This window comes from Garra rufa, chromosome 20, assembly GCF_049309525.1.
Source record: "Garra rufa chromosome 20, GarRuf1.0, whole genome shotgun sequence".
In the NCBI taxonomy this organism is placed as follows: domain Eukaryota; kingdom Metazoa; phylum Chordata; class Actinopteri; order Cypriniformes; family Cyprinidae; genus Garra; species Garra rufa.
In genome coordinates this window covers 6,447,685-6,462,698 of record NC_133380.1, presented here as the reverse complement: position 1 = coordinate 6,462,698, position 15,014 = coordinate 6,447,685, and the positions used below count along the sequence as shown (strand labels likewise).

The window sequence follows — 15,014 nt, the reverse complement described above, 5'->3', positions numbered from 1 at the left end:
TTTTTTTTTTCCTTGGGAAAAATGTATATGTATAATATAAATGAGAGAAAGAGAAAAAGAGAGAGACAGAATTAGGGTTGCAAAGAGGGGGAAAAATTTCTGGTAAACTTTTGGAAAGTATACGGAAATTAACTGGAAGACTGGAAACCCTAGCGATTAGAATAGAATCTAAAATTTTGTTAAATTAAGATCAAATCTTAAGATCAAAAACTGAATCGCAAACATGTAAATTTAATGTAAATCAAATTCACGTTTGGTTAATACCCAGCCCCACTGACTTTCTTACTCTTTCTACTTTCTAACTAACCTCAACCTAGTCTGTTCTGCAGTGATTTCTCGTCTGACCTTCTGACTGTGACATAAGGCAAAGGGCAACGGTCACATACATAAGTCAAATAACCTGACTTGCCTTGGTAGCTTCCACCAGCAATACCCTCCACGAATCACTTGCTCCCTGACCAGCAGTTACAAGAAAAAAGACAAAACGTTTTAGACCAGAGAATCTCAAACTACCACACAACACACGCTCATCCACTCCTCTCTCTCTCGGAGTCACATGCCCTCCTCAGTACCTGTCCGATGTCAGTGCTATTCCTTCCAAGAACTCGTGCCGGCTGGTCTCGCTGAGTCGGTCTTGAAGGATCTGGATGCCTTCCTTGACGTCGCGGAGCTGCTGGCTGTAGCGCTGGATCTTGTGTTCGATATCAGTGAGCGTGCGCGCCGTATCCGACTCCAACTCCTCCAGCATGCTCTTCTGACGTTCCCGCAGGAAGCGGTGCAGTCGCTCGAATGCATCGGCGATTGTGGCACGAAGGCTCTTCGCTGATGACTGAAGCGGAGAAGAGAAACAATTTGTTAGACTAGACACAGTTTAAAGACACAGAGAAAGAAATAATTGACCAAAAGTGATATTAAAAGACATTTATGATTATAAAAATGATTCACATTTCAAAGAAATGCTTGAAATGTTGTATTCAAAGGATCCGGAAAAATGAAGCACAACTGTTTTTAACATTAATGACATTAAATGTTTCTTGAGCAGCAAATCAGCATATCAGAATGATTTCCGAAGGATCCTGTAACACTGAAGACTGGAGTAATGATACTGACATGAAGTTTCCAGCATTGGGCAATTTGTGTGTCCTAAATAAAACACACCTTGAAGTGACAAAACTGCAGACAAAGAAAAACATATTTGCTGTTTAAAATACAACTGGAGCGTGAAGGGAAATTGCAGCAAGTGGAGCTACAAGAGATGAGGAAAATAAGAATTTAGCGAGTGGAATAATGTCTTACTTTGGATTCAAATTGTTGAAGGATAAAAATACAAATTAGGAAATGTAAGAGACTCATCTGGCAAGGACACAACTAAAAGCAGTAGTTGTCGTTTCAAAACCATATTACTTATATTTAAATGTCTCTATATTGATATTAAATGATATATTTAATATAAAACAAGTTATTATTAATTTACTTCTGCAGAGTCTTGGGACGAAGTGGACTATCAAGCAAGTAGAATCTGCAAACCATTATACTTATATTTAATGTATCTATATTCATATAAAATTATTTATTGTATATTTATATAAAACAAATATGAAATATATATGTATATAGTAATTAATTGTTATAATTAATATCATAATAATTACTATTATTATTATCATTATTATTATAATAATTAAGTCTCGGGAAGAATTATAAATGAATCAGAGTGGCAAGTAAAAATTAATACTTATATTTAAGGTCCCTATATTCAAATTTAATTATTTTTTATATTTATATAAAACAAATAAATATTATATATAAAATAAATGTATGTTGTTATTATTATTAGTAGTATTATTAGTATTACTAATTTTCAATTTTTTGTATATATAATATTTAAATATTTAAATATTAATACTGATATTAACATAAACGTAATAATAATAACAATAATAATAATAATAATTATTATTATTATTAATTATTATTAATAATAATAATAATAAATTATTATTATTATCATTAAGTAGTAGTAGTAGTAGTAGTAGTATTACTAATAATTATTATTATTTATTCTTATATTAATATCAGTATTAATAATTTATATTATTATTATTATTATTATTGCTATTATTATTATTTCTGCAGTCTCAGGAGGAAGTGGACAATCTGAGTAGAAAGTAAAAATAAATACTTATATTTAAGGTCTTTATATTCAAAATAAATAATTTATTTTATATTTATACAAAATACAGATTTATATAAAATAAATGTATTTTAATAAATAATAATATTGATATTATTATTATTTCTGCAATCTCAGAATGAAGTAAAAATAAATACTTAAGGTATCTATTATCATATTAAATATTTTTTATATTTATATAAAACAAAATAAGCATTCTATATAAAAATGTATGTTAATAATAATAATAATAATAATAATAATAATAATAATAATAATAGCAGCAACAACAACAATAATAATAAAAAGTCTTATTATTTCTGCAGTCTGAAGTGGACAAGTGGAAAGTAAAAAAATTATATTTAAGGTCTCTATATCTATATTAAATAATTTTTATATTTATATAAAAAATAAATATTCTATATATGTTAATAATAATAATAATAATAATTATTATTATTATTATTATTATTATTATTACAGTCTCAGGATGAAAAAAAACATATGCAAGTTCTCTATATTCATATTCAATTCTTATTTTTTTATTTTGTATGTACATGTACAGTTATTATTATAACATTATTATTTTGGTAGAGTCTCAGTGGAACATAGTGAACTAACCAAGTGGAAAGTGCCTCATAAGACCACATCATTAGAGAGAGGGATACGGTCTAATAGCCAGTAGAAATGGCATTAGGGTTGCTCCTCCCTGCTCCTTCCGGGTTATTGCAGGACAGCCACCATGAGAAGGACATGATTACACATGCAGACGAGCAGATGAGCATCCAGATAAAAGCAGTGGGGGTCGATGGTGAACGTAAAAGAGAATTGTGAAACTAGTCAACAAACCTCACCACTGACTGAAAACGAGGAAAACAAGTCGGAGAGATAAAACAAGAGGTTTCTGAGGAAGCCGATCATCTCCATTAAAGTGTAAAGAACATCAGTTACAGTCGGCAGATCAAAGACGGCAAACCTCAAGGTCGAATCGATGCAGGACAGAAGCCGTTCCACTGATGGTCGTCCATACAAACAAGACAAGCTCTAGGTTTTCAATTCTTTCTTCGCCAAGCTGGAGGAAAACCACAGACCTCACCGATTACAAGATTACCCCTACTAACAAATAAAATAAAGGACTTGTTCCACTTCTGTCTTTCCAATGGGAAATGTGATTTCCATGCCACCAGGAAGATGAAATCCTATTAAGACCACGTCTGTCTCTGGCGTCTTTTGCATCGGCTGAGTCAGCCCACCTGGTGTCGCCTGATGGATGATTGGGACTGTGATGCTGAAGTGGTGTTGGTCTCCTGAAACCGTTCTCCCCACGGGCCACGCTGTCTCGGATGGGGTCTATTTAAAGCCAGTAAACACTTCCCATGAGCCCAGTGCAACTTGCTCGCTGCGACATCTGCTAATCAGACACATCTTTCCTTGGGGTCTTCCATTCAGATTCGAAATCGGCACTTCAGACGAGAGGATCTGTCAGCGAGCTAAATCTAGAGCATGCTAGCGGGGAGGTGGCAACAAGTTACAAACAAGCAAACATGAACTAGAGCTATTATTGACATGAGCGTTTTCTACGAGGAGGCAAGGGAGGCAGTGTCTCTGCAAAATATTGGATGGAAAAAAAATCCTAGTACAAAAATATAACATTAAAAGAAAAGTATATAAATCACTTGTTTTTAAAAAAGAGAGTAAATTGAATTTAAACTTGTAGAATTTAAAATTTGAACTTATACTCATGCTTTACTTGGAAATGTTTGTTATTTTTACAAAGATTGTTTAAGTACACTCTTAAAAATAAAGGTGCTTCACGATGCCATAGAAGAACCGTTTTTGTCCAAATGGTTCCAAATAGAACCTTTAACATCTGAAGAAGCTTTCTGTTTCACAAAAGGTTCTTTGTGGCGAAAGAATGTTCTTCAGATTATAAAAAGGTAAGAAAGAGATGGTCCTTTAAAGAACCTTTGACTGAATGGTTCTTCTTTGGCATCGCTGTGAAGAACCTTTTAAAGCACCTTTATTTTTAAGTGTGTATATATCAAAGTCATGATCCTGTTATTCCCATCTTGCACTTGGGCATGAATTATTATTGAGGTTACTTTTTTTTTGCCGTTTTCGAGATGTATTTACACTGTTTTATGGTTGCTTTTGTTGTTAGGTTACGTAACTTGCGTGGTTTTTTTCAGTGCTATGATGTTTAAGTAAAGTTTACAAACCGTGGCTGAGTGAATTGTACTTAAGGACTGCGGAGTAAACTTAAAATAATTAAGTATAAGTTACTCAAACTCTAACTACATGTTAGATTTATTGCAGCAAGTAGAAATGTCTTTCGCTTAAGAACACCACAAAAACAGTTAACCTATCAAAATAAACCAAGTAGCATTTACTAAAGGTGTATCAATGCACATTTTTTTTCTCAAAATTCCATTCCTGAAAATCATAGCTATCAGCCAACTTAAGAGCCAACTTTGTTCTGAGGATTAACGAAGGTCTTACAGGTTTGGAACAACATGAGGTTGAGTAATTAATGACAGAATTTTCACTTTAGTTTACATGATCTATAGTCTAACACAGCACTGAATTAGCCACTTTCTTATCATTTATAAGCGATGAGGCTGCTTTATTATTGCGTTCGGTTTACTCAATAAATCTCCTTCTCAAAAGGTTGTGCTGTGACAGCTCTCTTGAGGCGGATCTCTTATCTCTAAAGGAGAGTCTGGGCTGCAGGATGCATTTTGCATTGATGGTTCTGAATGTCAATGTCAAGCGTCGGGCTCTTCGTAAGCATCTTAAAGCACCGCATCAATAAATCCAGACAGGATACGACTGGCTGGTCAATGCAAACATCTACATTTTCAGCGGACAGCCTGGGAAAGAACTGAAAGATACTGAAGTTTAATCAGCTTTCGGGATAAATGTGCAATCTGGAAGATCAATGAAACGAAAACACGTCCTGCTTGCAGAAAACACAGTTACTGAGATACAAGTCAGGTTTAAATCGACTTAAAGGACTACAAGGAATTTGTTGTACCATGTAATATCCAAAGTGGCTTGCAATCCATTTTAATTCTGCAATATGAATGCTGTAAAACAGGATATTCACCGAAAAACAAACAGATTTTTGTGCATTAGAAATGAATTGGATTGTCAACAGTGGGTCTATATGACCGGTTGGAGAGGACAGGTTGCAAAAAGAGGGCTTGGTGACATCGGTCCTTTCAGACATGGTGCAAGTTATTACACTTTCTGTCTGGAATAACAAGTACTGATGAATCACTCACAATATAAATAGGAACTGGTATTATAAGAGTAAACAGGGTTCATTTTCTGTCGACAAGTGGAGGAAAAACTAAAAGGTGATAGAAATGTCGACCATATTGATTTATTTATTTATTTACTTATGTCTCTATCTTTTCAATCTATACACACTAAAAGTCTATATATATATATATATTATGTTTTTAAAGTCTCTTCTGTTCACCAAGCCTGCATTTATTTGATCCAAAGTACAGGAAAAATAGTAAAATTTTGAAAATATTCAACCATTTAAAATAACTGTATTCAATTTGAATACATTTTAAAATTTAATTTATTCCTGCAATTTCAAAGCTGAATTTTTAGCATCTTTACTCCAGTCACATGATCCTTCAGAACTCATTCTAATTTTCTGATTTGCTTCTCAAAAAACATTATAATTTTGTTGAAAACAGCTGAGAATAATTTTTTCAGGTTTCTTTGATAAATATAAATCGATTTTGAAAATCGAAATCGAAATGTCTTTATCATCACTTCTGATCAGTTTAAAGCATCCTTGCTAAATAAAAGTAATCATTTCTATAATTTCTTTCCTTAAAAAAAAAAAAAAAATATATATATATATATATATATATATATATATATATATACACTGACTCCAAGCTTTTGAATTGTACAGTGTATATTTTTACAAAAGCTTTTTATGTCAGATAAATGCAGCATATTAGAATGATTTCTGAAGGATGATGTGAAATGAAATAATGAAGTAATGATGTTGAAAATTTAGCTTTGATCACATGAATAAATTACATTTTAAAATATATTCAAATAGAAAACAGTTATTTTAAATTGTAAAAATATTACACTTTTTTTCTCTGTTTTGCTGCACTACTTTGGATCAAATATATGCAGGCTTGGTGAGCAAAAAAGACTTAAAAACATAAAAAAAAAACTTTTGACTAGTAGTGTAATTAGTGCTGTTAATTAATTAAAAAATGAATTTTTCTAAACAACTATGTATTTTAATATTGCAATAATTTCACATTCTATCTTCAAATTAATTACCTGTGCCTTTCAGCAAGTAGGAAATATACAGTAACTGAATAAAGTTATCAAACACTAAATACTAAATTAAATATAGATAAATGCTTACATGCGACAAGTGACTGATTCTCTCTTTTTTCTTTCGTTCTTTGATTAATAGACATCACAGCCACTGAGTTATAAGGTTATTCGGCTGCTATTACTTTAAGAGCTGCCGCTCCTAAAAAGGTCACAAATCTGAAAAATGCATGCCCATAGTTTTATTCAGGCTTTAATATGAAATTATACAGGCTACATTATTAATTCTGTGTAAACGCCCTTATCCACAAAGACACATATCAGTGAGACTGCGGACAGTGTTGTATTAAATGTAGGCTGAAGACTAACTAATGACCAATTAAACCGACACCAGAGGTCCACAGTGTCAGGAGACTCTTCCTCTGCAATAGTCCCTAATAGCAAAAGGTAGGATAATTAAAAAAGGGAATGACGAAAACATGGAGATGGACAAAGTTGCAGTATTGACTGCGGTGTCTCTCTTCACTGATTAAAACAAGGTGTCAAGATTAAAGACCTGCTCAATAAACCAATTTGCTTGTTGGAAATTCAGTGTCAACAGAACAGAGAGAGGGAGAGAAATGAGCAAGCGACAAAGTGAGAGACCCGCTATGAATCTGTAATGGCCGCGGTGGGCAGTATGTGCTGTTTGTCAGCTGTATTTCGATTTCCACAAAACCTGACTCCAGATGAGGTTTAATAGAGTCCCATCAGAGATGAAATGGAGACGTGGTTTCAATATCAAGCTGGAGTCATTTAATCAGGGCGCTGAATGTGTGAATGATAAATCACCGCCGGGTCTATCAATCTAAAATCGACCCTCTGGCATAAAACATTCAGAAATAAAGACTACAGAAACTATTACATATCACAATATGATTCTGATTACAAGAGAGTGGAGCATAATTTAAAATGACAGCAGCAAAACAGCATTCGCTTCAATCGTTAAATGGCTTAGGTCGCCCCCTTAATGGAATTCCACAGAAAAATTGTGTGTTTTATAGAGCAGCAAAGTAAATTGGTGATTTTTCTTTTCAAAATAATATGCGCTGACAGAAGCGTACCTTGGTTTCGGTGAGCTGTCTCTGCAGTAGCTGCAAAGCCTCCGTATGACCCTTCTCACTGTCCTGTAGAGTCGCCAGCTGCTCCTTCATCTCCCTCTGTAAGGAAACCACAGCACAACAGATCATGTCATTTATTGCCCATTACTCTGCCAACCTCTGACCCAAAGTAATTAGTCTGAACTGCTTCCAAAGCCTTTCTGAAAGAGATACTAAAACTCTGACAGTAATAAATGTGATGTTACTAAAACTTCACTGCGTGATTGGCTAAAATAAAAATCACTGACCATGATGCTATAGGAGAGCACATTGGGATCCAAAGTCAGAGTTGGAAACGTCTTAAAATAAAAAAAAATGTATATGTATACAAATTGTATAATACCAAAGGTACATATTTCTGAAAACTGTGCAGTTAATTCTCATATTGTATTTTCAGAAAGTTGTCACTACCGAAACACAGTAATAATTAGGGATGCCCCGAACTGAAAATTCTTGTCCGAAGCCGAACAAAATTACACACTGGGCTGAAGGCCCGTGTATTTTAAAGGTTTAAGACCATTTCACGATTTCAGTCATCATACCGTAACCAGCAACAACCGCCCCATTCTCTTTTCATGGAAGACAAAAAAAAAAAAAAAGTGTGCTTATTTGCAGAAAAAAGGTGTTTGGTAGTGACGTTCCCTAAAGTTACACAGAGATTTTTCATACTTTTGAACATTTACCTCAAAATGATGAAACCTATAGGTCCATATAGATCTATAAATGGTTCGGGACAGCCACCTCCCATTTGAAAGTCCCCAATAAGTGATGATTTTTTATATATTGAGCTTACTAATATTTTAAAGACCATTACGGGTTTCGATAGATAATAGAAGGATCTTAATAAACATCTAAGATTTGAATACTTAAAAGTTTGCGTTTTTTTGGTAGTGGAACAGCATTTGCACCATTTCTTTAGAATGGCCCATATGTGACCCTGGACCACAAAACCAGTCTTAAGTCGCTGGGGTATATTTGTAGCAAAAGCCAAAAATACATTGCATGGGTCAAAATTTTTGATTTTGATTTTATGCCAAAAATCATTAAGAAATTAAGTAAAGTTCATGTTCCATTAAGATTTTTTGTAAAATTCCTACTGTAAACATATCAAAATGTAATTTTTGATTTGTAATATGCATTGTTAAGAACCTAATTTGGACAACTTTAAAGGTGATTTTCTCAGTCTTTTTGATTTTTTTGCATCCTCAGATTTCAGATTTCAAATAGATGTATCTCAGTCAAATATTGTCCTATCCTAACAAACTATACATCAATAGAAAGCTTATTTATTGAGTTTTCATATGATGTATAAATCTCAGTTTTGTAAAATTTAACCTTATGACTGGTTTTGTGGTCCAGGGTCACATATAGGAAATAAACGGTGTGTCAGACTGAAAATGAGATCCATTAGGACCCTAACAATGAGAAATATTTCAATTTGCTTCAACTTTGACTTAATGTCCTCGGTTAAATTCTGAATAGCTTCCCGAGTGCCGATATCTGATAAAACCTTTTATGACTGAAATAGGCTATATTACTATAATTCAGCCCTTTCATGCATGGTTTTGATCTAGACTGGAAGTTTCAAATTGCAAGGGAAGGAACAGAGAAAGGTGGCTTTATAGTTGCAAGCAAAAAAAGGCAGAAATTAATAAATAAACAGCGAGTCTCCAGAGAGGTCTGTGTCAGGGAAAGTGGGTCTCTGCTGCAGTGGACGTGGCAGAATCAGGACGACGGGCCATGTTTGCACACCTAGAGGCAGAATAGTCACAGGCAAAAAGCACCAGCCCCCTTTACAATACACCTGAGCCAGGGTTTAACTGCATAATATACATATATTAATGTATAATAGAGCTATATGATTAGGGTCAAAATGTATTGCAAAAAAATCCAAGTTTGGGTTGCACAATTTGACCAAAACTTTGTGAATACTTCTAAAAAATAATAATTATCATATTACCATTGCTACTTTTTTTGTTGTTTTTGAAAACTGCTCATCATTTTAGACTCTGAAACATGCAGTGCATATACAGTTGCAATCTAAATTATTCAACCTTCTAGAGACTTCCAGAGATTTTTTTTTTACTAAAGATCCAGGACTTTATAAAAATTGCATCTACAACAGTTTACTGCCGTATTAAAAGTGATAATGTCAATATATAATGTCTTTAAGTTATAGGACTTTTAATTAAAACAGCTGTCATAATTATTCAACCCCTATTCAACATCGCTGTTTTAAGTCTCTTTAATAAACACAATTAAGCCTTTAGAAACTCAATTAAAAACATAATTAGCTTGGGCTGTTACACAAATATACATTTAGCCCATGCATGTGCTGAAGTTAAGTAGCAAATATGAGCAACAAAGCTCTCACAAAAGCTATACCGAAGAAATATTTTTATCATATTAGAAAGTCTAAGGCTACATGAAGATTACCAAGACATTAAAAGTTCCTAGACACACAGCTGGCAGCCTTATTTCTTAGTTTAAAATATGTTGTATTAGAAAACCTTTGAGGATGTTGAACAAAAAAAAGCACAAATTATAAAATGTTTGATCAGAGCAACTGAGACAAGAAGGAAAAACATTTCAATGCAGAGTATGAGTAGAACACTAGACAAGTATGGCCTTTATGTTCAGGCAACACACTTAAACCAGGAAGAACAAAAAGCATGACTTGAGCATGGTAAAATTAATTTGGATAGACCGGTGGAGTTCTGGAAGAACGTTTTATGGAGTGAAGTGACCAAACTGAAACTTTTTGGACTTATGGATGAACAGTATGTCTGGTGTTAAGAAGGCAAAGCATATAAGCAGAACACCATCTCCATCGTCAAACATTGAGGTGGGCCAGTCCTGTTTTGGAGTGTTTAACTGAAATCATGACTGTATGAAGGACATCATGAATTCTTTGAAATATTAGGCCATTTTGGCAAGAATTGTGATGCCATGCCTTTGGTGCACTGAAGCTAGTAATCAATGGAATTTCCTGCAGGACAATCATCCCCAAAGTATACATCCAAATCAACTTAACCCTTGTGCTTTCAAAAAAAAAAGAAAAAAAAAAAAAAAAAAAAAGTTACACATAGGTGCAAAATGGACAAAAATGTCCATGTCCAAAAACTGTCATAAAAATATGATTTATTAATATTTTTTCCACTTTCACTGATGTTGATTTTGTTAACCAGCATCTGTTCTATCCATAGATACCAAACATTCATTAATTACATTAATTTTCAGAATTGTAACCCTTTAAATGTTGGTTTGTTTGCATAATGCCACAGGTGTGTTTTTTTTTTATGAAAAAAAGAAAAATTGTTATTTTCATATACTAAATGCTGAGCAGAATTTTTTTTTTCTTTGCTTATTAGATTCTTGGGCGTTTCAGTGAAGAACAAAAAACATTAATTTTGAGGCATTTATATTATGTAGTGTTAGATTTTTTTTATTGTATATGCCAAATTTGAAAAAAGAAATAATAATAATAAAAATGGCACAATCTGGTAAAAAATGGTAAAAATGTAAAATTTGAAGCCTTGCCGATATAATGAATGCCTATTAGTAAATATTGGATCATTTATAGTCAAATGGCCCTGGGTTAAAAATTTGCATTGCAGTTTTAATGGGTTTCAATGTGGACATTTTTGTCCTTAAGGTCCTGAGTGTGAGTATTTTTTGTACAAAGGGTCAAATTGATTTTTTTGAAGGAAATGGTGAAATATTAAAATTTCATTAAAAATAGACACCTGAGCCAAAATGTATGCAGTTGGCATTAACACAGGCACACTTATTACAAAAAACAAAACTGAAATTGGTTCAGGGATCAGTCGTAGAATGTTTTTGAGAGGCCTGTTCAGTCTCCAAATTTAATTCTCACTCAAAATATTTGGTTGAATTTGAAGAAAGCAGTGGCAAAGTGAAAACCAATGATTATCAGTGATCTGGACGCTTTTTCAGGCTAGGAATAGGCCAAGATTGCCGTAGAGAGATGACAGAAGCTTCTAAGCACTTACAGTGTTTATTGGTGGTTTTAAAGAATAAAAGATTCTGCACTACATTTGACTTTTTGGGTTGAGTAATTTTGAACATGAAGGTTTAGAGTCAACTGGATTTTTTTTTTTCATTATTCATCAACTTACATTCTCAGAATTACTCAAATGTGTATTAATAAACTTTCTCTAATAGTGTACTGATGCCTTTGTTGAATTTTTTTCACGAAATGTAGTTCTCTGCAGCAGGTCAAGGGGGTTGAATAATTTCGATTGCAACTATATTATTATCACAGCCTGTAATAAATAAACATTCAAAAAAATTTTTAATTAAATTAAATTTTACTTGTTTGAACTGTCGGACAAGTGAAATTTGGTAAATAAGCAAGTTTATTTACACCTCTCTCAGCAATAAGCAGCAAGATTTGAAGTGTTAATCATGGCTGTAGCCTTAGCAAATAGTGAGTGATGATTTACACAACAAAGCTTAATACTTAAGGTTAGGGATTTGAATAAACTCTAATGCTAAAGTGTGAGCAATGCTTGATGCTTGCCTTAGGAAACACAACTAACTTCATGTTTTTGTTGCTCCAGATGGAAATGAACAACAATGAGGGCAGGTCACATTTTTCTAAACAAGATAATCCTGAAAAATATATCCGTCCAACATTCCAGCATAATGACATTTTAATAGAGGTGATTCATTGAAAATATTGACATGGCAATGAAAGCTGTTGGGACCAGTGTATTTTACTGAAACTAAAACTACTAAAAATATCATTTAAATAAAGCTGAAATAAAACAGAATATATTTAATACATGAATTTTTTTTTATTTTATTTCAAGGAAATGCTTCTCATTTTTATTAGTTTAGGATGAAGTACTAAAATGATTAAAAATGAAATTAAAAAAATTAAAGGTAAATAGAAATATTTAATTTAAAAAAAGAACTAATAAAAACAGCAAAAACATTCAATTCAATGGTTACCGTCAACTGTTTGGTTACCAGCATTTTTCTTTAAATATCTTTTTTTATTACAATTATTTTTGGTAATTTAAATATAGCTCAAATAAAATAGAATATATTTAATAAATGAAAAAAAAACTTTTTTAAATATTAGAAATATTAATTAGAAATAATTGCAAATATTTCTACTTTTTTATTTTATTTCAAGGGAACACTTTTTTATTATAAGTTTAAGTTGAAGTACTAAAATTACTAAAACTGAAAAAAAAAAATTAAAAAAGGTAAATGGAAATATTTAATAAAAACAACAAAAGCACAATTTAAAATAAAAACCTATGGAACAGTTGACCTACCATCAACTGTTTGGTTACAAACATTTTTCTAAATATCTTCTTTTATTAATTTTAATGATTTTTGGTCATTTAAATAAAGCTGAAATAAAATAGAATATATTTAAAAAATGAAAAGAGAAAAAACTTCTTTGAAACATTTCTTTTTTTATTTTATTTTGAAGAAATACTTCTCATTTTTATTATAAAAGTTTAAGTTGAAGTACTAAAAATTACTAAAACTAAAATAAAATAAAGTTAAATAAAAATATTTAATAAAAAATAACTAATAAAAACAACAAAATCAAAAGTTATTTTAAATAAAAACCTACGGAATTCAATCGCTAATGTCACCTGTTTGGTTACCAGCATTTTTATTTAAATATCTATTTATTAAAATTATTTTTGGTAATTTAAATAAAGCTGAAATAAAAAAGAATATATTTAATAAATGGAAAAAAAAAATTACTTTTCTGAAATATTAGAAATATTGATCAATATTTTTTTTTCAAGGAAATACTTCTCATTTTTATTATAAGTTTAAGTTGAAGTACTAAAATTACTTAAACTAGGTAAATAGAAATATTTAATAAAAAAGAACTAATTAAAAACATCAAATCAAAAGCACAATTTAAAATAAAAACCTATGATTTTTTAACCTTTAATTCATTTTATTTCAGTTTTAGTTTTAGTCATTTTAGTACTTTAACTTAAACTCATAATAAAAATGAAAAGTGTTTCCTTGAAATATAAGTTATATTAATATTTCTAATATTTCAAATAAGGTTTTTTTTATTAAATATAAAATATAATTATAATTACAAAAAAATCCATCAGAAATGAGACTCAAACACAAGTGAACATTAAACAGTTCTCAACTATATCCTTTTCCAGGACAAGGAGCAAAAAAAAAGGCGATTGCTTTCTTTATAAAGCTCATTTCTTCAGGGAAATGCTGTCTGTGCTCTACAAGTAGCTAAATGCCCTTCCCAGCATCCAAATTGCCTGGTTTCAGTGTGCATTCCTGACAGATGAGAGCCGACTTTAATGTGTCAAGTAAAAGCAACATAACCAGCTGGTGCACTTCGGGAATAAAACGCAAATGGTTTCTGGATCATTATAAACCATACATTTTTTATGTGCCATTTACCTCCACCTCTCAAAAAGTGTATCAAGAGAACTAACAACTTCTTAAAACAAAAAAAATCTGACTGTGAAGCTGTGGCACAATGCCTGCAAATGAATCATTTTTCCAGCGAATCGGGTTGCTCTAAAAGTCTGAACAAAGGAGTGAGTGTGCTGGTTTTAGCTCGTGGAGCGCACAGAGCACTGGAGGTCAGAGGCGGCCCACGTTTATATCAATCTGAGCTGGCGAGAGGAAGTTTGACATGACATTTCCCCAGGATCCCACACGGCAGGGGGAAGAAGGTCATTGAAGGCCGATCGCAACTTATTTCACTCTGGCTTTGCTCATCTTTGAGTTTGCATTCGAGCAACACATTCAAAAGAAAATGGGTGCAGGTTTTGATAAGAGCTCAGTGACCATACACTATTTGCACTGACCAAGGGTTTTAAGATTTGTTTATAATATTTATAAAAAAACGGAGACGGAATCACAAATCCAGTCATTAACTGTTTAACGCAGAATGTCACACATTTTGGCAAACTTCGGATGGATGCATCAAAAGTATGTTAGTACGCTTAAAACACAATATGGACTAGTGTCTGAATATTAAGCCACAAAAATACCATTTAAATATGAATTCTGCATGGTGTGTGTGTCTGTGAATGAATGGTGCAGATGCATTGTTTCGTTTACAAACATATGAAGCGTGCATGATGTTGTGTTTTCAGTCTCTGCTGCCTTAATGAGTATATGAAGTCATAATCTCGAGAACTGCTCTGAGAGTCACTTTATGAGCATTTTACCATTTTTTTGAGAAAAAAAAACTATAGTTTTATCATATACAAACAAAAACCTAAGGTCTTCACAGCAGCCTGTTAAAAACAAGTTTGGTTTAACTTGAAGAAATTGTGACAGAAATATTATTTAAATGTAATGATAGTGCTACTACCCATAATAAAATGTGTTAAAAC

General features: G+C 32.2%; 1 protein-coding gene across 2 annotated transcripts in view; it reads right to left on the bottom strand.

Moving 5' to 3' along the window:
• LOC141293723 (E3 ubiquitin-protein ligase TRIM62-like) overlaps window positions 1-15,014 on the bottom strand; it is a 64,568-nt gene that overhangs the window by 14,011 nt on the left and 35,543 nt on the right. For both annotated transcript variants that reach the window (XR_012340805.1, XM_073825778.1), the window contains exons 3-4: window positions 7,597-7,692; window positions 573-829 (exon numbers count right to left, since the gene is read on the bottom strand). Coding sequence is in view for 1 of the 2 variants with exons in the window: in XM_073825778.1 (XP_073681879.1) it covers window positions 573-829; window positions 7,597-7,692 (353 nt within the window). In the remaining variant the exon portion in view is untranslated. The remainder of the gene's footprint in view (window positions 1-572; window positions 830-7,596; window positions 7,693-15,014) is intronic.